The 27034-nt window shown below is 49.6% G+C and overlaps 1 protein-coding gene across 4 annotated transcripts in view; it reads right to left on the bottom strand.

Moving 5' to 3' along the window:
• The window catches only part of TRIM9 (tripartite motif containing 9), a 77485-nt gene extending 54090 nt beyond the window's left edge, over nt 1-23395 (bottom strand). For all 4 annotated transcript variants that reach the window (XM_059850676.1, XM_059850678.1, XM_059850677.1 and 1 more), the window contains exon 1: nt 22506-23395. In XM_059850676.1, the coding sequence (XP_059706659.1) occupies nt 22506-23321 (816 nt within the window). In that variant the 5' untranslated portion in view covers nt 23322-23395. The remainder of the gene's footprint in view (nt 1-22505) is intronic.
• Nucleotides 23396-27034: the final 3639 nt, after the last annotated feature.

Here is a 27034-nt window from a genome sequence, read left to right as displayed (position 1 = left end):
TGGGAGGTGTCCCTGCCATGGCAGGGCTGGCACTGGGTGGGATTTGAGGTCCCTTCCAACCCAAATCACTCTGGAAAACTCTCCTTCAGTTACTGCTGCTGCTTCTGGGCAGAAGGTTGAGCTCTGAGGTCCCTCCTAATCTGAAATTCTTTATGATCAAAGCTGTGTGACTGAAAAAAAAAGAGGTTTTTCCTGCCAGGAACATCTTTGCCTGAGCAGAGCTGCTCCCACCTTGTCACCCACTGTGGTTTCAGTGGGGACAAAGCTGAGCAGGGCCCCCCAGACCCCTTGGGCCTCACACAGTCCTGCTCTGCAAGAGACTGAAGGCAAGGTCCAAGGAGCAGGATTTCACATTTCCTTCAGAGCAGCCCTTCAGAAATCCTCCCCATCACCATGGATACTGGAGCACTGGGAATGCAGCACTCAGCACGGCTGGGTTGGGTGGATGCTGCCAGGAAAACACACCTAGGAAGCTCAGATCTCCCCTCAAATGCAGGAAATCACAGGGAAAACACAGTTATTCAGCTTTTCTTCTCTGTTAACTCCTTCCTCCAGGCACTGGGCTCTGAGCCCCTGCAGCTGGATGCCAGCATCCCAGGTTGGAAAAGGCTGAATTTGGGATTAATCCCAAAATGTGACAGCAACCAGATTGCAGATTTGGTGCTGCAGATACCAAAAAAGGCAGCCTGGATTGCACGGGCTCCAAACCATGGGGAGAGCTGGATTTCCAGAGATGGGAAAGCATCTCATTCCCAGACTGAGAACAAACAGAAGTCCCACCTGAGACAGGGAGCAGACTGGGCACAGGAGGAATTCCTCAACATTTCCTCCTCTGGAATGGCCACAGGAGAACAAACCCAAGCTCTCTTTGGAAATCCCACTCCCTCAAGCTCAGCAGATGTTTGGGAGTGGCCCCTTGGGAACCCACACTGAGATTCCCAAGGAAAATAAAGCCCAGAGAGAGGCACTGAGTGATAAAAGCACTGAGGGCAGCAGGAGACTGGGAATGTGTTGGATTATTCCCTTTTCTGACCCACAGATGGGGTAACTGAGAGGTGTTTTAAAACTTTTATTCCGTTTTCAGTCTCGTGTGAAGGCTGAGACAATAGAGATGTTATAATTTATGTTATTACTATCAGACACCAACTATTTCCTAGTTATAATACACTATAAGCATTTCTTGGCCTGTCAGCTTTAGCTACATTATGTTGTAAATGCTTCAAAGTTAATTATCTAAAATTACTTTTCATAAGTCCCATTACAATACATCTTTCATGATTCCATTTCTCCAAAATATCTAATCTTATTTACAAAACCACCTTTTCAGACTTATTTCTAATTCCATTTCTCTCCATTTCATTTCTAAGTTACCATTTCTTATCTCAAAATTTACACACAAACACATACTATATAAACCTTCTATCGAACTTTTAAAATTTTCTACAAATTATTTCCTACTTTAATGGTGTAGGGAAAGGAGGATGAGAGGCAGGGAAACCCCTGCACTGGATGGATTATGAGGAGGTTGTAGATCCATTAATAAAAAAGGAAGAAGAATAAATCAATAACCCTTGGAAGAGCTGAGATAATGACTGCCTTTAAAAAAAATTAATCTTTAATAAGAAGGGATGTCCGGCTAATTAGGAAGTGATGAAGAATTTGTCAGTGTTTCTACAGAGCAGGAGGAGTGAGGGGGTTCCATCCCCACAATCTGAACCACTGGAGCAGAGAAATCCATCCTGGTGTCACCAGGGAAGCCAGTGCTGGGCTCACTGAATCATTCATGAGCACTTATGGAGAAGTGAAGAACCCAGGAAACACCAGGGGATGGGAGCAGGGGGAAAATTCACATTTACCTCAGTAATTGGTGTGGGTTTTCTTAGGGGAAAGTGCTTTCAAGAAAAAAAAAAGAAAGAAAAACCAGGCTAAGGAGGAAAGGAGCCACAGATACAGGTGTGAGACAACATGGTGCTTGTGAAAAATGCATATTTTATGATCGGCTTTTCACAAATATTCAAATGAATGTTATATGTGTTGTGTTAGAAAGTGATGCTGTGTTAATTCTCTTAAGTAGTGTGGTAAATATAGTTTTAGGTTATAACAAAATGTTAAAATAGAAACTGTGCTATGCAAGGTATTTTTTTAAAGAAAGGACTCGCAGTGAGATAGCAGCCACAGCACACCTGAATCTTTCAGAGAAAGAGAATTTATTGCCCCATTAGCAGAAGAAATGAACTCCTTCCTGCCTGCTCAGCCTTGGAGATGCTGTCAGGATCCAGAGGAAGAAGCTGACACTGCCCAGACAGAATCCTGTGTTTGAATGGAATTGATGCATCATGGATGAGCTGTATGAATACACAACAGGTTATTGTTTTTAAGGGTTAATCCTCTGTTAATGTGGGGCCTTTTTGGGCTTATTTTGCCCAAAAAAGGTACCTGGACTGTCTGTAACTCTTTGTTTTTATCGTCTCATATTGTCCTAATCCAAACTGTCCAAATTATTATTACTCTAATTATATTGCTATTTTTATAACCATTTTATGACTATTAAACTTTTAAAATTTTAAAAAGAAGTGATTGGCATTTCTCCCAGTGCTGAGGATACCAAGACCACCCCTGCTCCATGTCCCCAAGTGCCACATCCACGTGGCTTTTAATCCCTCCAAGGATGGGGACTGCACCACTGCTCCAGGCAGCTGTGCTGTGACTGAACAGCCCTTTTTGGGTAAAAAAATTTCTCCTATTATCCAGCTCAAACCTCTCCTGGTGCAACCTGAGGCCGTTTCCTCTTGTCCCCTGTGTGGGATGTCCACTGCACAGGAGGATTAGCCCAGTGAGCCTGAGCTCATTAGCCCTGATTTTAATTAGCTGCCAGGTGGTCAGCCTGAGTGTCCCTGCCATGACCCACTGGAGTGACAGTCCAGAGGCACAGGACAAGCCTGGATTTGTCCCTTTGTCCTGTCTGTCCCAGCCAGCCTTGTGCCTTCCCCTCCAGCCTGGGAGTGCTGGCACTGCCAGGAGGCTCTGCTGGCTCCTCACAAGGACAAAGGGTCTGCACACAAATGTCACAGAGAACCAGGGATTTTCATGCATCCCTAAAATGTGAAGTTTGGGCTTTTTCCAGTGACAGAAGCCAAGACATCTCTCTGGCTGTCCTGGATGGCTCTAGCCCCTGCCAAGGGGCTCAGAGAACCTTGGCACAGAGCCCAAGATGCCTGTGACTTTGATTTTGACCCATGGAGCAAATCACCACCTTAATATGAAAAATTACAAGTCAAAAGAGTTGAAGTAGAATAACAGTTTGTTTTAATAGTTAGTTTGTCACAAAGTGAAAAATAGATTTTTGAAATTTTTAGAATATGAGCTCAAAGTCTCAAAATAGAAGAATTTAAGCATACCCTGTCCTTCTTCTTTCTTCTTCCTAGCCTCCATCTTCTAAGTGATGCTACCACTTTTAGATTAGTTTAAAATAGAAACTCACTGTCTAACATAAGTGATAAGTATTGAGAAGTTATGGTAAATAATGTACATGTAGATTTTAGTATAAAAGATAACACCACCCCAGAGTGGTCAGTGTGCCTCAGCCCGACCTGCCAGACAGACCTCAGCAGGTCAGAGACAGAATGACAGAGATTAGAAATAATAAACAAAATTGAGGAAAAGGACAGAAGAATCCTGACTCCTCCCTCGGCTGCCAAGCTGAGAAAAGAGTCTTGTAGGTATCTCGAAGTCATTCTGACCAGCACAAATCCCAAGATTCCAGTGGCTTCTTCCTTTTTTTATTTGGCTTTTCCAAGGCAAAGGGCTGACTCCCAGAAGTGCCAGGGCCTGATCCCTTCCCTTGGAGGCTTTGCTTTATTTAAAGATGTTTCCAATTCAACTTACAAGCAGTTCTGGACGCACAAAGGAGAAGCAGCTCTTGAGCAAAGCTTGCCCAGGCCCATCTGTCTCTCAAGCCCAGGGCAGGGGCTCCCAGCACAGCACCAGAACCATTCCCTGCACGTGGAGCAGCACCAGGAGCCAACAGCTCCATGGGTTCTGAGCTGTCATTGTCACTTCCAACGTGGAGAGGCACCAAGGAGGGACCTGTGTGCCCTGCAAAAGCCTTGGGCACTGCCAGGGATCCAGGGGCAGCCAGAGATGCTCTGGGCACCCTGTGCCAGGGCCTCCCACTCTCCCAGCCAGGAATTCCCAATTCCCAACATCCCACCCATCCCTGCCCTCTGGCAGTGGGAGCCATTCCCTGTGTCCTGTCCCTCCATTCTTGTCCCCAGTCCCTCTCTGTCACTGTCACATTTTCTGGGAAAATCCCTTCACCAGGATTTCTTCTCCTGGGAAGCTGAGAAGCCTCAGAGAAAAAGGAAAAAAAATAATTATCTCATTTTCCTCTCTTGTGTTTTGCTGCTTTGGAATGTGGTTGGACATTGTTTATCCATGTTTGATTGGTTTCATGTGAATTGCTTTGACTTAGTGACCAATCACTGCCAGCTGTGTGGGACTCTGAGGGATCAGTCACCAGTTCTTAATTAGTATCTTATTAAGCCTTCTGATGTCTCCTTTCTCTGTTCTTTAGTATAGCTTTAGTATAGCATAATATAAGAAATATAATTAATATAATAATATTAATTAATAATAATATTAATATGTAATATTAGTATCTTATTAAGCCTTCTGATGTATACTTTCTCTATTCTTTAGTATAGCTTTAGTATAACATAATATAATATAAATGTAATATAATGTAATATAACGTAATATATTATGTATAATATGTATAATATAATATATTATGTATAATATAATATAATATGTATAATATAACGTAATATAATATGTATAATATAATATAATATAATATAATATAATATAATATAATATAATATAATAATTACATTAGCCTTCTAAGAACATGGAGTCAGATTCTCAATTCCTCCTTCGTCCTGGGGACCCCAAAAATGCCACAGCTCCTCTCCAGCTCTCCTGGAGCCCCTTTAGGCTCTCTGAGCTCTCCCTGGAGCATTCTCCTCTCCAGATGAACATTCCCAGCTCTCCCAGCCCTGGATTATCTCCATTTCCCCTCCAGGACCAGCGATGTCTCGTGTATTTAACTCCAGACCATAATATCTGGGAACACAGGCATCCAAAACCATCCTCTCTGCATGCCCCCTGCCTCAGAATGAACACCTATTTTTTGCTGCAGGGCTGTGCAGCCACCAGGACCACCTGCTTTTAAAATATAAAATATCCTGCTGCAGGAAGAGCCTGGCTGATGGACTGGTGCACGTGCAAAGCGCTGAAGGCAGCAGGGCTGTTACATAAAGTCTTACATAAATTACCTCCCAACCCCACAGCAATGCTCAGAGCCCAGCTCCACCAAGCTCAGGCTGAAGGAATCAATCCCTCCGAGGTGCCACAGATATTCCTGACAGCCAGGAGAAATGCAGGGGGCAGAATCAGGCCTTACATCCCACTCTGGACACTCCTTTGGGGCATTATCTGTACTCAGAGCTCTCCTGGCTCCTTCAAATTGGAGCTGCAGATCAACCTGGAGACCCCAAACCACGGAATCTGCTTAAATCAAATGGCTGCAATAAAATAATAATGACTGATTTCATCAAGGTTTTACCAAGGTTAAAAGCTTTTCCCAGAGATGGAGATGAGGCACAAACCTGCTCTGGATCCCTGTGAAGCACATTTAGGAACAAGTCAAGTTTGATAGTGGAGTTTGAATAAGGATAAACCAGCACAGCCCCCCTGAACTCCACATGCAGCACGTGCCATCACCAGGTGATGGTGTTGGCCCCATAAGCTTTGTTATATTTAATTTAAAATTTAAAAATATAACAAATAATAATTACACAATCATTATTATAGAATAATTTTATACAATAGAGTAGTATAGTATATTTTAGTATATTTTTAGTATATTTTATAACAATCGTATAACATGTAATGTATATTACACTATAATTATTAAATATATTATACATTATTATGTATTTATATTATGTTATATTATATATTATAAAATATGGATTATTCTATAATTATCTTATATAATGTATAATACATTAGACTAGAATTATTAATTATATTATATATTATATATTTATATTATGCTATATTATATATTATAAAATATAGATTATTCTATAATTATCATCAACATATAATGTATAATAGATACTAAAATTATTAAATATATTATATATTTATGTTATGCTATATTATATATTATAAAATATGGATTATTCTATAATTATCATCAATATATAATGTATAATATATTATACTAAAATTATTAAATATATAATATATTATATATTTATATTATGCTACATTATATATTATAAAATATGGATTATTCTATAATTATCATCAACATATAATGTATATTAGACTAAAATTAATAAATATATTAAATTATTATGTATTTATATTATGTTATATTGTTACATATTATAAAATATTGATTATATAGTAATATTAGCTATAATTCATTACAATAATTTAATAAAGTAATATATTTACTTTTTAAAAGCTGTATTTTGGGGCATGAGCAAGGAAAGTGGATTTTTCCTGGGTTTAGGAGCCCTGCTGGGATGTGACCCCTTCAGGAAGGGCTGCATAAATACAAATCCCACTGCACAAATACAAACCCCACTGGTTGGTTTAAGTTACACTTATTTTCTTGTGTGCAACACACTGCTGGGAGGGAACTGAGCCAAGACCTACCTGATGTTAACTCTGAATAAATCCCAGACTGGTTTGGGTTGGAGGGGGCTTTGAAGCTCATCCCATCCCACCCTGCCATGGCAGGGACACCTTCCACCATCCCAGATTGCTCCAAGCCCATCCAGCCTGGCCTTGGACACTGCCAGGGATCCAGGGGCAGCCACAGCTGCTCTGCTCCAGTGCCTCACCACCCTCACAATAAACAATTTTGTCCTTAAATTAGGTTGAATCAATCCTTTTTGAGTTTAAAACCATCACAGCAGGCCCTGTCACAAAGTCTGTCCCGGGCTCAGTGTCAGGTTGGTGAAACCCAGAGCTCTGGGACCCGCTGTGATTCATGAGAATTCCACAATTCCAGTCCTGCTGAAGCCAAATCCGTGGCACATGGCAGGAGGGGCTTTTATCCAGCACACACAGCCCTGCCATCAATTACTCCTCCTTGCCTCTCCTTGGGCTGCAGCACCAGATGAACCCAGGTGCCAAAAGCTGAGTGCAGGAGGTCCCTGGGAGGCAGTCTGTGCTAATTGCCACTAACGACCCTGTGCAGCACCACCCTCCTGTCACTGCCTCTGCCAGGCCCCAGACCATCCCAGGAACTCCAACAGCTCCACCATGTTCCAGACTTGTTTTATGAAAAACCTTTTTGACAAGATTTTTTCTCCTCAGAAGCCTCAGAGGAAAAGAAGAACAATAATGTTACAGACATGTTTTATGAAAAACCTTTTTGACAAGATTTTTTTCACCTGAGAAGCCTCAGAGGAAAAGAAGAACAATAATTACCTGCTGCTGTGGAATGCAACAGGTGCATCTGTATTGGTCCATGTGAGTTGTTTCTATCTGACAACCAATCTCAGGTCCAGCTGTATTGAGACTAATGATAATAAAGATTTTATTATCATTCCTTTCCTTTCTAACCTTCTGATGAAATCCTTTCTTCTATTCTTTTGGTATAGTTTTAATATAGCATTTTCTTTTAATATAATATAGATCATAAAATAATAAATCAGCCTTCTGAAACATGGAGTCAAGATTTTCATCTCTCCCCTTGTCCTGAGACCCCTGTGAAACCCCCATGCCATAAGAGCATCCCAGTTTCCCCCTCAGCTGAAGAACCATCCCACAATGGCAGGAGGCGTTCCCCAGCTCAGAGCTCATGTTTGAGGCCACCTTCCACCAGAGCAGGTTGCCCCAAGCCCAGTTCAGCCCAGTTTGGAACAAACTGAGCACAATCTCTGCCCTGCAGCCCCTGCAGGTGCTGGAGCTCTGCGAGGTGGGGATGGAGAATGGGGCAGGATCCCATTTCCTTTCCCCTTTCTTTCTCCCACCTTTCCACCTTGCAGTTCCTTCAGGCTTCCCCCAGTGATGAGACATCCCAGAGAATCACAGAATCCCTGAGGCTGGAGAAGATCTCCCAGCCCATCCAGTCCCAGCTGTGCCTGATCCCCACCTTGTCCCCAGCCCAGAGCACTGAGTGCCACCTCCACAAATTCCTTGGGCACCTCCAGGGGTGGGGACTCCAAACTTTCCTGGGCAGCTCCTTCCAATACCTGAGCACCCTCTCCATTAAGAAATCTCCCCAAATTCCAATCCAAACCTCCCCTGGCCCAGCCTGAGGCCGTTCCCTCTCCTCCTGTCCCTGTTCCCTGGAGCACAGCCCGACCCCCCCCGGTTGTCCCCTCCTGGCAGGAGCTGTGCAGAGCCACAAGGTCCCCCCTGAGCCTCCTTTTCTGCCCTGGCACCTTCCTAGCACTCCCACTCATCCAGGAATCCCATCCCAGGCCAATCAGCCACCATCACACAGCACAGCATGGCAAGAGGAGCCAGAAACCTTCTGCAACAGGCAGTGCTCAGCTGGCAGCTTGGCAGAGACGTGGGCAAAGCACCTGCCAGCCAGGAATGGAGCAGAGATCCTCCCTGGAGCTGCCTGTGGCCTGTCCTTGTCCATCTGACAGCCTGGCACCACGGCAGGAGATCAGTGGAGAGCCCAAGCCACAGATGGATCAGCTGGCCACAGCTCCAGGAGCACAGCATGGCTGCCACCACCAAGCCCAGCAGATGTGACCTCCCTGCCCCTCCAGCTGGGCTCTCCATCCTCCCTGACCTCCAGCTGGGCTCTCCATCCTCCCTGACCCCCACCTGGGCTCTCCATCCTCCCTGCCCCTCCAGCTGGGCTCTCCATCCTCCCTGACCCCCATCTGGGCTCTCCATCCTCCCTGCCCCTCCATCTGGGCTCTCCATCCTCCCTGACCCCCACCTGGGCTCTCCATCCTCCCTGACCCCCACCTGGGCTCTCCATCCTCCCTGCCCCTCCAGCTGGGCTCTCCATCCTCCCTGACCTCCATCTGGGCTCTCCATCCTCCCTGCCCCCCACCTGGGCTGTCATCCCTCCTCAGGGCAGGGGGAAGGTGCAGCATCCACTGCCAGAGGGCAGCATTTAAAATGATGTCCTGGACTGACAAGCAAGTTGTATTCTCTTTGCCATTGGTATGGCAGCTGTCTCCTGTCCATTGGGCAGTTTTCCCTCATCTCTCCCACACCCACTCCTCCCTCTGGGCAGACACCTGCTGATAACAGGCCATGGAATGTCCCTACATGGCTGATAAGAGCTACAGCATCCCATTGGGAGGTGGGAGCCCAGGGGGAGGAGCCAAGCATTCCTACCCGGATAGAATCTGGAGATCCTGGAACACCAGCACGGCTTCTCCACTGGATTTCCCAGAGGAACAGCAGCTGCCTCTGCCCCTGGACCTTCAGAGGCAGACTGCACCCTTCTCCAGGATCCCTGCTCCAGCAGAACCAGCCCTGGCACTGCAGGAGGGCTGAGCCACAATTCCAGTGGGACTGCTGCCAGCCCTCTGACCCACAGGGTGTCAGGCTGTGCTCTGGCTCTGGCAGGGTTGGTTTAGTTCACTGCACTGTTTATTTTATCCTTTTATTTTCTTCCCTAGTAAAGAACTGTTATTCCTGCTCCCATATTTTACCTGAGAGCCCCTTAATTTAAAATTTATAGCAATTGGGAGGGAGGGGGTTTGCATTTTCTATTTCAGGGGAGGCTCCTGCCCTCCTTAGCAGACACCTGGCTTTCCAAACCAAGACAAATGGAAAAAAAAAATCCTATATTCACAAATTTTAACCGCTGTGCTCCGGGGGAGGTGAGAAATCATCTCAGAGGTGAGAAACTGTCTAAGCTCTCCCTGATTTACCAAGGTGTGGGCTGCTGGCAGCACAGACCTCAGCAAATGCCCTCTGAGGCCCTCATTTCCTGGGAACAGAACGTCAGGATGGGAGAGGCGTTGGAGCAGGATGGAGGCAGCACAGGCTCAGCCACGCCTGGGCTGTGTGGGCTTGGTGTGACAGCGTGACAGGAGCCACCGCTGAGGTGTTTTCTGGGGTTTCTGTCATTGGAAGGAAAGATGAATCTGACTTCATGTTCTTAGAAGGACTGTATTGTATTGTATCATAATATATTATATTATATTATATTATATTATATTATATTATATTATATTATATTATATTATATTATATTATATTATATTATATTATATTATATTATATTATATTATATTATATTATATTATATTATATTATATTATATTATATTATATTATATTATATTATATTATATTATATTATATTATATTATATTATATTATATATTAATCTATACTAAAGAATAGAGAAAGGATACAGACAGAAGGCTACAAAGATAATAATGAAACTCATGACTCTACTCTTTCCAGAGTCCAGACATAGCTGGACTGTGATTGGCCATTAAGTTAAAACAATTTACATTAAACTAATGAAACAATGACCAGTTGGTAAACAATGTCCAAACCACATTCCAAAACAACAAAACACAAAAAACTCCAAATCAGATCATTATTGTTTTCATTTTTCTCTAAAGCTTCTCAGCCTCCCAAGAGGAAAAAATCCCAGCAAAGAGATTTTGCAAAAGCTGTGACAGCGACACAGCATTGCTGCTCCTCCGAGGGAACAGCCCCACAAAGAGCAGAAATGGCACAAGAAGGAGGCAGCTGGCTGAGCTACAAAGGAGCAGCAGGGAAGGGACGTGGGGACAATCAGAGGAGCTGTCACTGCTCCCTCGCTCAGCAGGGCTGAGCTTCAGAGCGTTTGCCGTGGAGGGTGAAGCTTGTTCTACACCTCTGCCTTCTGCACGGCAAGTTCACAGAGTAGAGTTAAACACACAGCACACTTCATCTGTGCTGATGCCTCAGGTTTGGCTTTTCTGTTTTTCACACTCTGTGCTGCTTTAGTGTGTGGGTCTGGGCTCCATATTATGGGATGGTGAGCTCTGTGCACAGAGCAGGGAGACAAAACAATTCCTGCTCCAGCTGGGCACCAAGGACAAATGAGCCAAATCTCAGCCCAGGAGCACAAACCCCGTGGGCTGGAGAGAGAAAAACAAGCAGGGTGGGAGTGCCTGGGCTAAAGCTGGGCTGGGACAATGAACTGCAAGGTGCAAATGGAGCAGAGCTGATCCCAGGGAGAGACCCCGTGCCCGGCCGTGCATTTTGGGGCCATTTTGGGTCATCTTGGGTGCAGCCCTGGCTGGGCTCTGGTGCTGCCCAAGGTGGATCCATGGAGGAGATCCTTGGAATAAATCCCTGCTTTATTCTGTGACTCCATCCAGCCTCTGCTCTGCCTGCACAAGGCACCAATGTGAGCAAGCCATAGACTAAACAAGTTCAACCAGCAAACCTCATCTAAATCCCAAATTGATTTCTACCCCAAGTTAATTTCTAACCCCATGTCTCATTCCCCCTCTTTTCTAGAAAATGAGTAAATTCTTTTACATAGTACAAATCCCTACAGTAACATTGTACCCTGCCAAAGAAGGAGTGCTGTGCCACCCAGGGAGCGGTGGCATCTGTCACCCAGCCAAGGGACAGCACAGCCTCACCCAGCACCTCGTTAATCCAGCATAGTTTGTACAGCAAGGGCTCTCCCAGTTTGTCACCTCAGATGTCCCAACATGAGAAATCATTTCAGTCATGCCCTCAAATCTCTGTGACTTCAATCCTTGTCTGAGCAATGCTGGAAGTGCTTTCCCAGGGAGGGAGAGAGGCTGATGCTCCTGCTCTGTCCTTGATGGCATTTCACCCAGCTCTCACAATTTTGGAAATTCCCACTTCATCTCCACTGTTCTGTTGTGAATTCCCACCAGAACTGCTGCTGGGCTGGAGGAAGGGCACTGGGGCTGAGCACACATTTCCTGGCACAGGACACACAGGGGGTTTGTGCAATTATTTGCCCAGGAGGACGAAGCAAATCCTTGGCAGGGAGAGCTGATCTGCAGCCCAGCCCTTCCCTTTCCAGCATCCTCAGGGATGCTGCCCCAGCTCCCTGCCAGTCCTGCCCTGCTCCAGCCTGGATCCCTGGGTGCTGTGGGTGAAACAGCCCTGCCAGGGAGGGAACAGGGGGAACTCTGCCCCCAAAGCAGAGTCTGTGTCTGGAAATCAATAAATGTGCCTTGTTAGGAAAAATCCATTTCAAAGCTTGAACACAACCCCCCCTTCTGCCAGCTTTACATCCCCTGACAGAGAAACCAAGGCACAGAATCACAGAAACCTGCTCTGAAAGGGGGATCAAAATCAGACCTCTGAGTTTGCCCCTGCAGGCAGAAAGGTCCTTCCCAAGCAGGAATCCCACGGGCACAGCAGAGACCCTGGGAATCACAGAATCCAGGATTGTTTGGCTTGGAAGGGACCTTAAATCCCATCTTTTCCCACCTCCTGCCATGGGCAGGGACACCTTCCCCTAGACCATGCTGCTCCAAGCCCTGTCCAGCCTGGCCTGGAACACTTCCAGGAAAAGGAAGCAGGGAGAAGGAAAATGGTGAAGTCAACAGAGCCAGTGAATTAATACATCTTGACAGAAGGGACCCTGGTTACCTGGGGGATAAAACAGAGGGATTTCAGCAGAGAAAAGCCCAAGAGCTGCAGGTGGAAAGCAGCTCCACAGCACAGGCTGTCAGGAATGAAGCCATGGATGCACTGAGCTGAAGGCAAGGCCATAACCCATCATTAATTCACACACAAACATCCCAGTCCTGCCACAGGGACCAGCAACAGGAAGGGAACTGACCATGCAAATCCAGAGAGGCCAGGAGCAAAGAACAAAAGAAAAAAGACAGAATTTATACAAATTAAATTTGTAAATTTGGACAAAGGTTCAAAGCCCAAAACAAAAAAAAAAAAAGAAAAAGGATCACTGGTTGAAAGATGTTCCACATTTTTGGGGTTGGTGCAAATAATTTAAGTGATATTTCCCACGTATTTTGGCTTCACACCAGGCAGGAAGCAGCAGCCCCAGTGTGGGCAGCCAGGCTGGCATCTCCACAGGAGATCTCCTGGGATTTTCAGGAGGCATTGGAAGTCACAAATGTGATCTTCCACTCCAGTGGCTGCTGCAGCTGCTTCCATGGATCTGTGCTCCCTTCATCCATCCATCCCAGCTGCAGATCCAACCCACTCCCCTTGGGAATGGGAACTCAGCCCTCCAGGCAGCATCCATGCATGCCTTATTCACATCCCATTCCCAGCTTTTTTTTCCCTAAACCCATCAATTCCTTTAAGGTTAGTAAAGGGGAAAGGGTAATTAACACTGATGGGAAATCCCTCAACTGCCAGATCCCTCCCAGGGCAATTTCTGCTGCTACAGAACGGAGCAGGCTCCTGTTAACAGCCCTCTATTTCTGTGACATGGGGAATTTAATGGCTAATTAAATACAAAAACGTGGCCCAAGCCTCAATCCATGCTGTGCATATGGTGTTTGAGGTTGGCATCACCCTCACAGCTCAAGAAAATTTCCAGCTGAACCTGGAAACTTGTTTTTTCTACCCAGAAGTTCTGCCCTGATCAGAGCCTCTGCTGAGCTGTTCCAGCCTGCTCCAGGTCAGGCTGTCCCCAAAGGAAAATCCAACTATGAAGGCAAAATATGAGCTGGTTCAGGCTGCAAACAAAATTTTCCTTTCAACAGAGGCAAGGTGAATCCTCTGACCTGCTGTGAATTCTCAGCTCTGCTCTCCTTCCTGCATCAATCAGGGAGGTGCCACTGGAATGGGTGAGAGCTGGGCTTCATTTCTATTTATTTGTCTCCCTGTTGAAGAGTTTAGTACATTTCCCATTTATGAGCACCTGGCAGGACCCTCAGTGGTGGTCCCAGACCCCAAAAACCATCCCTGCTCTTCCCAGCTACAACTGGGTGGTCTCTGGGGGTTGGAGAAACTCACCCTGAGAGCTCTGACTGCTCACAGAAATTCCACCCCAGCCTCTGCCTCTCCTTCCAGGACATTCCCTGAGCCAGGGTCACCAGAGGTTTATACCCCCAGCTCTCTCTGCCTCATGTGCTTGCTCAAAATAGAAATTTATCCAATTCATCCCAGCAGGACGAGCTGAAGGAGCAGGGAATGAGCTGGCTTATTTACAAGCCAATTTACCAGGTAAAATGCCTCGTCCCAAGAACAAACAAAACCAGGACCAAGGCTGGCAAAAGAGCAGCTTTGAGAGTTGTTGTGTTTCAGCCACATTTTTCTTTAATTACTCTTTCACAGAGCTGGGAACAGCGATGCAATTTGAAGGCACTCTGAGCTAAATGAATTTGTGGGAGCAACACGAGTTAATCAAAGGCTGCTGGAAGTCCCTTCCAAGTCCAGGGAAGGGAAATATCTCCCAGTGCTATGAGCTGGATTGCTAGAAAGTGCACAGCAGGACTCCACAAATGAATTTATGCTCATAGGGGAAAGGGTTGTGGCAAGAAGAAAAAAACAGGAAAGATTTTGATGGGATACTGGGAAGGAATTCTTGGCTGAGAGGGTGGGGAAGCCCAGAGGGTGCCCAGAGCAGCTGTGGCTGCCCCTGGAAAGGTCCAAGGCCAGGCTGGACAGGGCTTGGAGCAGCCTGGGATGGTGGAAGGTGTCCCTGCCCATGGAAGAGTTTGGAATGGGATGATCCTGAAGGTCCCTTCCAACCCAACCCATTTTGGAATTCTGTGACACCGAGCAAAGTTTTCCCTTTAAAAGCCAAAACTTCTGGGTGCTGGATTATTTAGAGGAGCAGGAATGAGCAATGCAGAGTAGCCCCAAAGCCTCTTGAGAACATTTTCCCAACCAAGATCCCCCCTGCAGCAATGCCAGCTCCTGGAAAGCATCCTGTGAAACCTGGCTCATGAACAGCAAAACCTTTCCACACCCTCAAGTAATTAATTTAACACCAGGCACAGTGTTTGCTCTGCTTCCTCATTCTCCTGTTTTCCCAGGTTGTGGGAATGAATTTGTGGAGAATTCTTAAAGCTTGACAGAAGGCTCACACAGTGTGCATTTGGATACAAACTTGTTCTTGTTTAGCTACTTTTTGGTAAAAGTTTTCTTATGCATTTTAATTCTCAAGTAATGTAAGCCAAGAAACACTTAGAATGTAATTAGGAAATAGTTGGTTTCTAATTATAATGGTGTTAATTAAAACACCTCTGTTGCCTCACCCTTCACATGAGGCTGAAGATGGAATAAAAGTTGTTAAAACACCTCTGAGTTACCTCATCTCTGAGTCAACAAAAGCCTTAGCAGGGGAATGTCTGGGTATGGATACTGCAGAAATTTCCTTGAAAGACCAGAATCAGTCCCTGGGGTAACTTCCCCCATCTCAGCTGGGGTGCTCCTCACCTGCACCACAGAAAATGCAGCAGAACCCAGCCAGGAGGGTCCTTCATTCATCAAGTGGCCAAGAGAAGAAAAAAGATGGGAGAGAATGGAAAATTTGGGTGGACCCCAAATTTGAAGATGGACCCCACCAGAGCTCAATCTGCTCGGGGAGGTGCTTCAGAGCCTGTGGAGAGCCTGAGCCAGATGGTGGAGCAGAGCATTCTGCTGTCAGATCTGTGTACTTTTGCAGACAGAATCATGGAGTGGTTTGGGATGGAAGGAAACTCAAATCCCACCTCATCCCACCCCTGCTATGGCAGGAACACCTTCCACTATCCCAGGCTGCTCCAAGCCCTGTCCAGCCTGGCCTTGGGCACTGCCAGGGATCCAGGGGCAGCCCCAGCTGCTCTGGGCACCCTGTGCCAGGGCCTGCCCACCCTCCCAGGGAAGAATTTGTTCCTCATATTCTAATCTACCTTCCCCCTGGAAGGGAATAAAAGCTGCAGTGATTTCCACTCACTCTGAGACGACCCTGGGCCCATTTCCATCTGCAGGTAACCCAGAGGTCACCTCCTGCCCCCTGGGCTCCACAAAGCCCTGGAGAACTTGCTGTACCACACCACCTTTGATTGACAGAGGTCTGGGGCTGCTCCTCACTCCATTAACTGCAGGGAGTGCAAGGCACAGAGCCACCTGGCAGAAAGCTTTTATCCAAATTAATGAGCAGGATCAGCAGCACCACCTCTGGGTGCTGGGCAGGCACAGGCTGGGAAATCACAGCACCAGTCAGGCTGGAAAAGAATTTTAAATCATTGAGCCCCCATGTCCCCAAGTGTCACACCCACACAGCTTTTAAATCTCTCCAGGGATGGCGACTCCAGCACTCCCCTGGGAAGCTTTTCCCAGAGCCTAACCACCCTTTGCATGAGGAAATTTTCCCAAATATCCAACCTGAACCTGCCCTGCAGCAGCCTGAGATGGTTTGCAGGAATTTGCAGGCAACCCCGACATGGGAAGAGCTGAGAATCTTGACTCCATGTTTCAGAAGGCTGATTTATTATTTTATTATATTAAAAGAAAATGATATATTAAAACTATACTAAAGAATAGAGAAAGGAGACATCAGGAGGCTAGCAAAAAAAAAAAAGAATGAATAATAAAATCTTGTGACTGCTCACAGCCTGGACACTGGTGGCTCTCTTTGGCCATCAAGTAAAAACAATTCACATGCTGGGGAAACAATTCTCCAAATCACACTCCAAAGCAGCAAAACATGGAGAAGCTGAAACTTCCCAGCTTCTCAGGAGAAAAGATCCTGGCAAAGGGATTTTTCATAAAATATGTCTGGGACAGTTTCCCCTTGTCCTGTCCCTGTTCCCTGGAGCACAGCCCGACCCCCCCGGCTGTCCCCTCCTGTCAGGAGCTGTACAGAGCCACAAGGGCCCCCTGAGCCTCCTCTGCTCCAGGCTGAGCCCCTTCCCAGCTCCTCAGGGATTCTCCAGCCCCTTCCCAGCTCCTCAGGAATTCTCCAGCCCCTTCCCAGCTCCCTCAGCCTCTCCTCATCACATTTTTTCTCCAAATCCTGACATTTCTTGGTTTTTTTCTGACTTCAAAGCCTCTCAGGCTGTTTGGCACCCTCTGGATTTGGCCAGAGAGGGATGGAGGAGGTGGGAAGGGCATTTGGAGAAGGAGAGGATGGATCCTGCTGCTGCAGATGGAAAAAGGGTGGTGGGATTCAGGCAGGCCACCACACCAAGGCTCTGGAAGCATTAAGGATTCTCCCTGCTTCTCTTTAAACAGCAAATATTTGACTTTCCAAGTGCAAACAGATCTTTGTATCCAGCAACTCCCTGGATACTTCCCCAAGAGCTGTGGGTGCAGGAATTGCCATGGACACAAGAGCAGCACATTCCCAGTGTCCCAGTCTCCCCTCCAAAGTTCCTCTGGCAAGTGAAAAAAGGAAAAATCCTCTCTGCTCATCCCTGTCCTGGCTCTGGTGGCCCCTGGGCACAAACTGAGGGGCCCTTGCAGGGCTTCCCACCCCTGCTTCTCCCCAGATGTCCAAACCAGCTGGAATTAAGTCCCAGTGTGGGATTTTTGGTTCTTAACAGGAATCACCTGCATCCCTCATTGCACCTGTGCTGGGGCAGGAGGGGCTGAGCCCAGGTGTCACCTGTGCCACTGAGGGGACACCTGTCCTGCTGAGCATCACTGCTGATCCCACACAATGTGGGATGGAAATTCCCAGGGCTGAGCTCTGCTGCAATCTGCAGGGATTTGCAATCCAAGGACACTTTGTGCCCTCAGCCTGGGCAGTTAAATCCCACGTAAAATTAAAATGGAGAGCTTTGTTTTCCTGTGGTATCTGCAGGGTCACCCATGGCAGGGAGGAAGGAATGATGAATCTGACTCCATGCTCTCAGAAGGCCAATTTATTATTTTATAATACTATATTATAAATTATCTTGTTATAATACGAATATGAATATAAATTATATTATTATAACACTATATTATAATTTTATAATACTATATTATATTAAAGAATACTATATTATACCATGCTAAAGAATACAGAAAGGACACTCACAGAAGGCTAAAAAAGATAATAATGAAAACTCCTGACTCTCTCCAGAGTCTGACACAGCTTGGCCCTGATTGGCCAAAGAGTGAAAACAACTCCCAGAAAACCAATGGAACAATCTCCAAACACATTCCACATGAGCACAACATAGGAGAAGCAAATGAGATAAGAATTGTTTTCCTTTTCTCTGAGGCTTCTCAGCTTCCCAGGAGAAAATCCTGGGCAAAGGGATTTTTCCAGAGAATGGGAATGGCACATCTTCCTCCCATTAAAGCCAAGATTTGTTTCTGCTTCTCTCCAAGAGGCCCTGGACATGCTGCCTGAGCTCCTCAAGGAGACAGTGGTCCCAAATCAGAATCTTGGAATCATTTAGGCTGGAAAATCCCTTTAAGGCCACTGAGTCCAACCCTTCCCCCAGCACTGCCAAGGCCACCACTGCCCCGTGTCCCCAAGTGCCACATCCACATGGATTTCAAACCCCTCCAGGGATGGGGACTCCACCTCACTCCTCACAGGACTTGTGCTCCAGAGCCCCCACCAGCTCTGCTGCCCTTCCCTGGATGCAGAAAACAAAAGGAATGTGGATGAGAGTGGAGAGAAGCCCCAAAATCCCAGCCCAAAGCAGAGGGAAGTTTCTTCCTGCACAGCCCAAAATCAATAAAAGCTTTTCACCATGGCATCCCTGACCTCCTCAGCTTCTTTTGGTGCATGGCAAATCCAGGCTCACCTTTGCTGCAGCTGGGGTATGGATGGCAAAGACAAAAAAACCCAAAAAAGCAGCCCCTGGCAGGTGTGTCCCACCCCAGGGATTGTCCAGCCTGTGCCACCCCCAGGGATTGTCCAGCCACGAGGTGAGAGGTGCCAGGGACCAAGAGCAGAGTCAGACATAAGAGTGATGGGCAACAACTCAGTATTTGAGAGCCAGGCAGGAATAACTGCTCTGCATCACTGTCTCTCCATTTCCCAACCCAGAACACTGTCAGACCTGCTACCAGAATCTTTTTCTGGGAGACCTTTTTAACCTGCACCAGCAATGGAAAATGATTTTAGGACTGAGTTGGATCAACTGGCTGGGATTTCAGGGCTGTGGGAGACAGTGCTGATACCTCAGGTTTAGCTTTTCTGTTTTTCACATTCTGTGCTGCTTTAGTGTGTGGGTCTGGGCTCCATATTATGGGATGGTGAGCTCTGTGCACAGAGCAGGGAGACAAAACAATTCCTGCTCCAGCTGGGCACCAAGGACAAATGAGCCAAATCTCAGCCCAGGAGCACAAACCCCGTGGGCTGGAGAGAGAAGAACAAGCAGGGTGGGAGTGCCTGGGCTAAAGCTGGGCTGGGACAATGAACTGCAAGGTGCAAATGGAGCAGAGCTGATCCCAGGGAGAGACCCCGTGCCCGGCCGTGCATTTTGGGGCCATTTTGGGTCATCTTGGGTGCAGCCCTGGCTGGGCTCTGGTGCTGCCCAAGGTGGATCCATGGAGGAGATCCTTGGAATAAATCCCTGCTTTATTCTGGGACTCCATCCAGCCTCTGCTCTAGGGCAGCCCTCACAAGGCATCAGTGAGATCCCTCCCAGCCTGTTTGTATTTGTACACAAGTATCCATCCATCCATGCATCCATCCATCCATAAAAACACCATCCAGCTGCTGAGCCTGCACTCTGCACACATTTCCAGCAGAAGAGGGACTCAGATGTGTGAGGAATAAATGATTCAGCTCCATCTTGTGCTCCTGCTCCTGGCATGCCAAGCAGCATTCCAGCTCGTCAGGATAAAAACCCAGACAGCTGCAATATCTGTGCAAAACTGGGACAATTCAGATTAAAAACCCATTTCCCTCTACGTTTCTCTGAATATTCACCCCAATCCAAACAACTGAGAGGAAGACAAGGACAGAGAGGATTTGCCACAATCTGTGTCCAGCTTGGAAACCCCAGCTCCCTGAATGACAACTGACTGTGCCTCAGCACAGATTATTTTCAATGATCATCCCAGAGAACCTTCAGGGAGGAAAGGGGAAATCGGGGCAGCTCCCCAAGAGGGCTGGGCAAAGCCCTTTGGAGTTGGTTCCAAGGGGAGCACGCTGCAGTGAGCAGGGATTGATTGCCCTGGGTCTGGCAGTCACCTACTGAGGCATGAACACTGCACTCACAGCTCATCCAGGCACTCTGGGGACAATCACAGCCCCCCTGGGCCAGAAGGGAAGAGCATCCCAAAGAACATTCACACCAAGAGGTGCTGGAATGGTGCAAGAGAATTCAGGAGCTGCCTGATGGGTGTTAATTAAAAGAGAGTTGATTTAGGTGGGATTCTGGGAGGAATTCTTGGCTGGGAGGGTGGAGAAGGGTTGGTGCAGGGTGTCCAGAGAAGCTGTGGCTGCCCCTGGATCACAGGAAATGTCCAAGGCCAGGCTGGACAGGGCTTGGAGCAGCCTGGGATGGTGGAAAGTGTTCCTGTGAATAACAGGGGATGGAACTGGATGGGATTTAAGGTCCCTTCCAACCCAAACCACTCCATGATTCCCTCCTGTGAGCTGTAGGTATCTTTACACTGCCCATGACAGAGAAAAGATCAGGCAAAAAGGGACAGTGACCCCTTCAGCAAATCTGTCCCACTGCCAAGGGGCTGTGCTCTCAAAACATCACACCACCAGATACTTCTGCAAGAGGATCACCACTCCAATCCACAGGTGCTTTGGTTCCTGATGCCCAGTCCCAACCACGACCAAGCTTGGAAATCATGGGTATTGGTTCTGGTTTGTTTGTGGGTTTGTTTTTGGGTTTTTGGTTTTTTTTTTTTTTGTTTTTTTTTTTTTTTTTTTTTTTTTTTTTTTTGTGTGTGTGTAACAAAAAATAATGTAAATAAGCTTTTCCCCTGATTTTGTTAGATGGCATCTCAAGGAGCAATCGGAGCTCTGGCCCTGAAATCACTCCTTCAATTATTCCTTAACACCCCATTTAACTCCACAGCCTCTCCCCCTCCTTAAAAAGCAAACTAACACCAGGTAATAGCAGTGAACCCCTGCAGAAACAGCTCTGCCAAGGCACATGAGGTTTCACTGTCCAAAAATCATCATTTGAAATAATGTTACATTATCCTCATCTGTCAGCTACATCAAGGAAGCAGTGCCTGGCTAAAGCTCTCCCCTGGGAAGAGGGATTTGGAAAGAAAAGCTAAAGCTGATCTTATTGCAACCCCTCTGCCACGGGCAGACACCTCCCACCAGAGCAGACCAGGCTGTTCCAAGCCCTTTCCAGCGTGGCCTGAGCAGCAAAGCTCTCCAGGTGGAATTCCCTGCATTCCAAACTCTGCCTGTTGCTTCTCATCCCCCTGCTCCACTCCACAAGAGCCTGGCTCCATCCTCTGCCTCCCTGTGCTCCTGTCAGCAGCTCCCCAGTCACCTGTGCCACCCCGACCCTGGGCATCCCACACCAGTGGAGCACCTCTGGGATCAGGGATGGCACCCCATGGATAGGGACAAACTGCTCTCCACAAGAGCTCTGAAAATCCAGAGAGGAGCTGCTCCTGCTCCCAGCCAAAGGGGATCAGGAAAAGCCCCTCCCAAAAAGCACCACCAAACCTTCTGCCCACAGCATAACGTGCTTACCCCCCCTTTTTTGGGGCACTGTGACAAGTGACAGCCTGTCCCTGCATGCACCCACTGACCCAATTCGGGGTGCAGAGCTCCATCCCAGAGATCTGCATCCTGCCAGGGCATCCCGAACTATTCCTGAAAAGCAGCCCAGCCCAGTCCCTCCCACCAGGAGGTCACACCCTCCCCAGCTCCTTGTCACAGGTCCCCCCCACCTGCTCCAATCTGCTGGAGCGGGGGCCAATTACGGCGATGTTCATCCAAGGAATGACGCCCATCCCTGTCCGCCCGTGTCCCGCTCACTTCTGCCCCAGTTCCCTCGGTCCCCGCTGCGAGGAGGGAGGGCGGGAGGCAGAGCATGGATGGAGCTGAAGATGATGATGATGATGATGATGGCCACATCGCTGCCTCAAGCTCCAGGACCTCTCCTCCAGCATGGACGCGTGGGGAGCGAGTGCAGCTGATCAGTATTCAGGGACAGGCTCCCGGCTGCCCGCTGCCACCCCCCCTCCTCCTCCTCCTCCTCTCGGTGACTCCGAGTGCGGCAGGAGGTGGCACCCCGCGGCTCTCCGCTCCCACGGTGGATTTCACGCCTCCCTCCTCCTCCTCCTCCCCAAACCATCGCTCCCTGTTGCTTTCCAAGCCCTGCGGCGCAGATATTCCCGAGCCACCCCCGGGGGACCCTGCCAGCTCCTTTGGTGCAGCTGGCACGGCCGGATTTGGGGACCCGCATCAGGGGAGCATCGTCTGCACGATGCCAACGTCCCCACGGCGAGGGGACAACACGGCACGGGAGAGGATGAGGATGGCCGGGGATGGGAATGGCCGGGGATGGGAATGACCGGGGATGCTCCAATCCTGCCAGCCGGGGAAGATGGAACCTGTGGGGCAAGGCGGCTCGGCTGGGGCTGCTGGCACAAGCCGGGGCTCACCTTGTGGAGCTTCCACATGGCTCCCAGCGCCTTGACCTCGTGGCTGGAGTGCTTGCCCTCCTCCAGGCACTGGTAGCACACGGGGCTCTTGCACTGCACGCAGTACATGCTGTGGTTCTCCAGCTCGTGGTCGGTGCAGGTGGAGATCTTGCGGGGGCTGAGCCGGCGGCTGACGCGGCCCTGGGCCGGCGGCACCAGGCGGTGCTTGGCCAGCGGTCCCCGCGGCGGGTGGCACCGCAGGCGGCACGGGTCGCAGTAGAACACGTCGCACTGCTCGCACATCACGGCCGCCTCCTTGGGCGCCTTCTCGCAGAGCTGGCAGCGCAGGGCCGCCGCCCTGCCCTGCTGGTAGCGGTCGATGACGCCCTCGAGCAGGCGGTTGCGGGGGAAGCCCCGCAGCCCGCGCTCGTCCAGCACCAGGCTGCGGTGGCACTGCGGGCACGTCAGGCACGCGTTGCGCGGCGGCGGCGGCGGCGCCAGCGCGGCGGGAGGAGGCGGCGCGGCCGGCGGGAACACGCGAACCCCGTTCGGGGACTTCTGGCACGGCGTGGTGGGAGCGCTGGCGAAGCCCCCGTAGGAGCCGTAGCCGCTGTCCGCCTCGCTGTACAGGCTCATCTTGTCCAGGTCCAGGTAGTCATAGTCGGAGACGGCCGAGCCCGAGGCGCGGCGGCTCTGCGGAGACTCCGAGTCGGGCGTCTGCACCAGGATGTTGCGGGCGCACGCCTGGCACAGGTTGTGCGAGCAGGGCAGGATGATGGGCTCCCGGTAAAAGGAGCCGCACACCGGGCATTTCAGCTCCTCTTCCATCTCTTCCATAGGGGAAGGAAGGAGGAGGGCGGCGGCGCGGCTCCGGCGGCCGCGGCAGGAGCCCGAGGAGCGACCCGCACCGCACCGCGCCTCGGCGCCGACTGCCGCCCGCCCGCCGCCCGCCGCCGCGCGCGCCGCCGGGCCCCGCCCCCCCGCCCCGCCATTGGCCCGCCCGCCGGCGCGGGGGTGCGCTTCGCGCTGCGATTGGCCGATCCTCCTGTCCGTCATCCAGCGCGCCCGCCCCGCGGCGCCGCTGCGGGGGCTGCGCTCGGGGCTGCGGCGCCGCTGCGGGGTCGGTGCGGGGAGAGCGGCGGTCCCGGGCCTGCGGCTCCTCTGCCCGCTCCTCTTCCCGCCGCCCTGCCCGCTCTTCTGCCCTTCCCCGCCTCCCGGGAAGCGGCACTACAGCCCCGTGCCTCCCGCCCTCTCGCCCCGCGGACAGCGCCCGGTGCCCGCAGCATCCCCTTCCCCGGGATCCAGGAGCGCTCCTGCGCTTTCCCCTCTGCCCGCACGAGATGGCTTTGGCAGCGCAAGGGACCCGCTGACGGATGCGCTCCTGAGGGTGTAGTTCTAATGACTGGAGAGGCCGCACGTGTGCGGTGATCGCGGTCCCGCGGCTCTCCGGGGATGGCAGCGGAGCGGCGCCGCTGCGGTGATCCCTGCGTGGGCAGCGGGACGCGGTCCCTGAGCCTGGGACGCCCCCGTGGGGACACGCTCCGCCACTGGAGAGCGGGGACAGCGACCCCGAGGGGCTACCGCGGCTTTGCCTCTCAGCCCTGCTCGCTCCGAAGGTCGGCTGAGGTCTTAAACTCTCCTGGCAACAGAGCGGCACAGCGGAACCTGCTCAGCCAATGGAAAAATAGGATTGCTTGGGATGTCGCTGTGTTATCTCCTATTTCTCTCTCTCTGTGCACGCGTTTGGGGCTGCCCGTCGGTGCCCCAGATGCTCTGTGCCCCCTGTGATGGCTTTGGGCTGTGCCCAGCTCTGGGACCCAACATCAGAAGGACCTGGAGCTGCTGGAGCAAATCCAGAGGAGGCCACGGAGATGCTCCAAGGGCTGGAGCCAGGCTGGGATAGCTGGGAATGTTCCCCTGGAGAGGAGAAGGCTCCAGGGAGAGCTCAAGGCCCCTGGCAGGGCCTGAAGGGGCTCCAGGAGAGCTGGAGAGGCACTGGGGACAAGGGATGGAGGGACAGGACACAGGGAATGGCTCCCAGTGCCAGAGGGTAGGGATGGATGGATGGATGGATGGATGGATGGATGGATGGATGGATGGATGGATGGATGGGATATTGGGAAGGAATTGTTCCCTTTGAGGGTGGTGAGGTCCTGGCACAGGTGCCCAGAGCAGCTGTAGCTGCCCCTGGATCCCTGGAAGTGTTCCAGGCCAGGCTGGATGGGGTTTGGAGCCATCTGGGACAGTGGAAGATGTCCCTGCCCATAGCATCCATTTCCATGGTGGGGGGATGGCAAAAATCCTGGGGGCACCCAGGGCTGTGAGTCCCCTGCTTGACAGGACCCACTGAGGGGCTCCTTCCCCTCTGCAGTGGGTCCAGGCAGGTCCTGGCATTCAGGGAGCATCTGCAATTCCCACACTCCCACACTGAGATTCAGGCAGGGGGAAGCCCAAAAGCCCAGATGCCCAAGGAAGGCACCACCATTTCTCAGCCTGACAAGGAGGACAAGTGGTAAGGAGAAAAGGATTTCCTGAGAGCTTCTCTTTTCCACTCTGGTGTGCTTTGTTCTTCCCTTTCTGCTTCTTCAAGCTGCTGCTGGCTCTGTATTGACCCTGGCTTCCCCTGGACTCTGCTGAACATTCCTCATTTGCTCCCTGTTGGTGTCTCTGCTCAGAGCTGCTCATTTTTTTCCCCTGCTCTCCCTCCTCGAGCTGCCTTTTTGCTGAAATAAACCCATCATTCCTTGTTTGCCTCTCGTTTCCTGTGGCCATTTTTCACCCTGGCAGGTCTGGGATTGCCGTTTCTGCTGGAGTGATCCTGCTGCTGATGGAAGTGGGCAGAGAGAGGAGCACAGCCAGTGCCTTTGGAAGCAACCCTTGGCCATGAACATTGAGCTGTTTTCTTCCTGGCACTGCAGCTTGAGTGCTGCTCAGGCTCTGGCTGTGCTTTATTTACAGCTGTCACACAGTCCCTGTCACACTTGTCACTGCCCTGAGAGCTGCACAGCTCTGGACCTGCAATAATGACTTGACCCAGCTCCTGCATTGGTTGGTCTGATGTGGCTGGGATCAGTTAAAGGGTGGAGAAATTGTCTTGTTCTCAGCTGGCTCCTGCTTTTCTGGTGTGGCTCTCACCTTCACACAGAGCCATGGAATCAGTGAGGCTGAAAAAGATCCTTGGGATCATCAAGACCAGCCTTGATCCCCAGCCCAGAGCACTGAGTGCCACTGTGGCATTCACATTTTCTGGAAAAATCCCTTTGCCCAGGATTTCTCCTGGGAAGCTGAGAAGCCTGAGAGAAAAAGGAAAACAATTCTGATCTCATTTGCTTCTCCTGTGTTGTGCTCACACGTGGAATGTGTTTGGAGATTGTTTTATGGGTTTTCTGTGAGTTGTTTTCACTCTTTGGCCAATCAGGGCCAAGCTGTGTCAGGGCTCTGGAGAGAGTCAGGAGTTTTCATTATTATCTTTTTAGCCTTCTGTAAGTGTCCTTTCTGTATTCTTTAGTATAGTTTAGTATTCTTTTATATAATATAAAAATATATAATATATTATAATATATTATATTATAATATAATATTTAATATTATATTATATTATATTATATATTATTAAATATTAAATTTGCCTTCTGAGAACATGGAGTCAGATTCATCATTCCTTCCTTTGTCTGGGTCCCCATGAGTACAATATGCCACCTCCAGTGATTCCTTGGACACCTCCAGGGATGGGGACTCCAAACCACCCCAGGGGTCCCTTCTAATGCTTGACCACCCTTTCCATAATGAAAGTTTTCCTGGATTTTCCTGCTGCAGAAGCAGCTCCATCTCCTGCTGTTGGTGCATCTCCTATTGTAACCAGCTTCTCTCCTGGAGATTGTGGAAGCCACCTCTGGGCTGAAATAAATTAAAGTCATTTAGACTCTGTAAGTGCTGCTGGATCCTCTTGGTGAAAGGTAATAAATATCTGAGCTGGGCTAGAGCTCATGAATAAAAAAGGAATGAACCAAGACAACAGCTCTGCAGTTTTTTTACTCATCCCATGCCCAGAACACCTTGAGGAGATAAATCAAAGTGTGGACAAGGGCTCAGAGCTGCTCAGAGGAGAGGGTTGGGAGCACCAGAACCTTTCCAGAGAGGCCTCAGGTGTCTGATGCAAGCAGATCTTCCACTGCCACATGGGAAACGTGCTTCAGGCTCTGGGAATGTGTTTCCTCTGGTGCCTGGAGGTCCCACACGTGGTGCCTGGTCCCCACACAGATCTCTGCTGTTCCTGTAGAACCCCTTGTGCTGGAACACTCTCCCTGTGCCCCCTGGGGACATCTCAGCAGATGCAGCCAGAGCTTGGAGCTGCCTTTTTATGACTCCAAGGCATTGGTAGATCATAATTCATCCTGTCACCAACCACTACACCCTCCTCCTCCTCTCCTCCATCATTTTGAGAGGATGAGCTCTCGGCTGACAGGAGCAATCCTTGTTTGTGAGTCCCTGTGTGCACGACCTTGAAATCAGCATCCCTGAGCTCCTCCTGCTCCCTCAGCTCACCCAGA

Source organism: Haemorhous mexicanus, chromosome 6 (assembly GCF_027477595.1).
Source record: "Haemorhous mexicanus isolate bHaeMex1 chromosome 6, bHaeMex1.pri, whole genome shotgun sequence".
Classification (NCBI taxonomy): Eukaryota; Metazoa; Chordata; class Aves; order Passeriformes; family Fringillidae; genus Haemorhous; species Haemorhous mexicanus.
The sequence above is the reverse complement of the archived record's forward strand: the minus strand, read 5'-3'. Positions and strand labels throughout refer to the sequence as shown.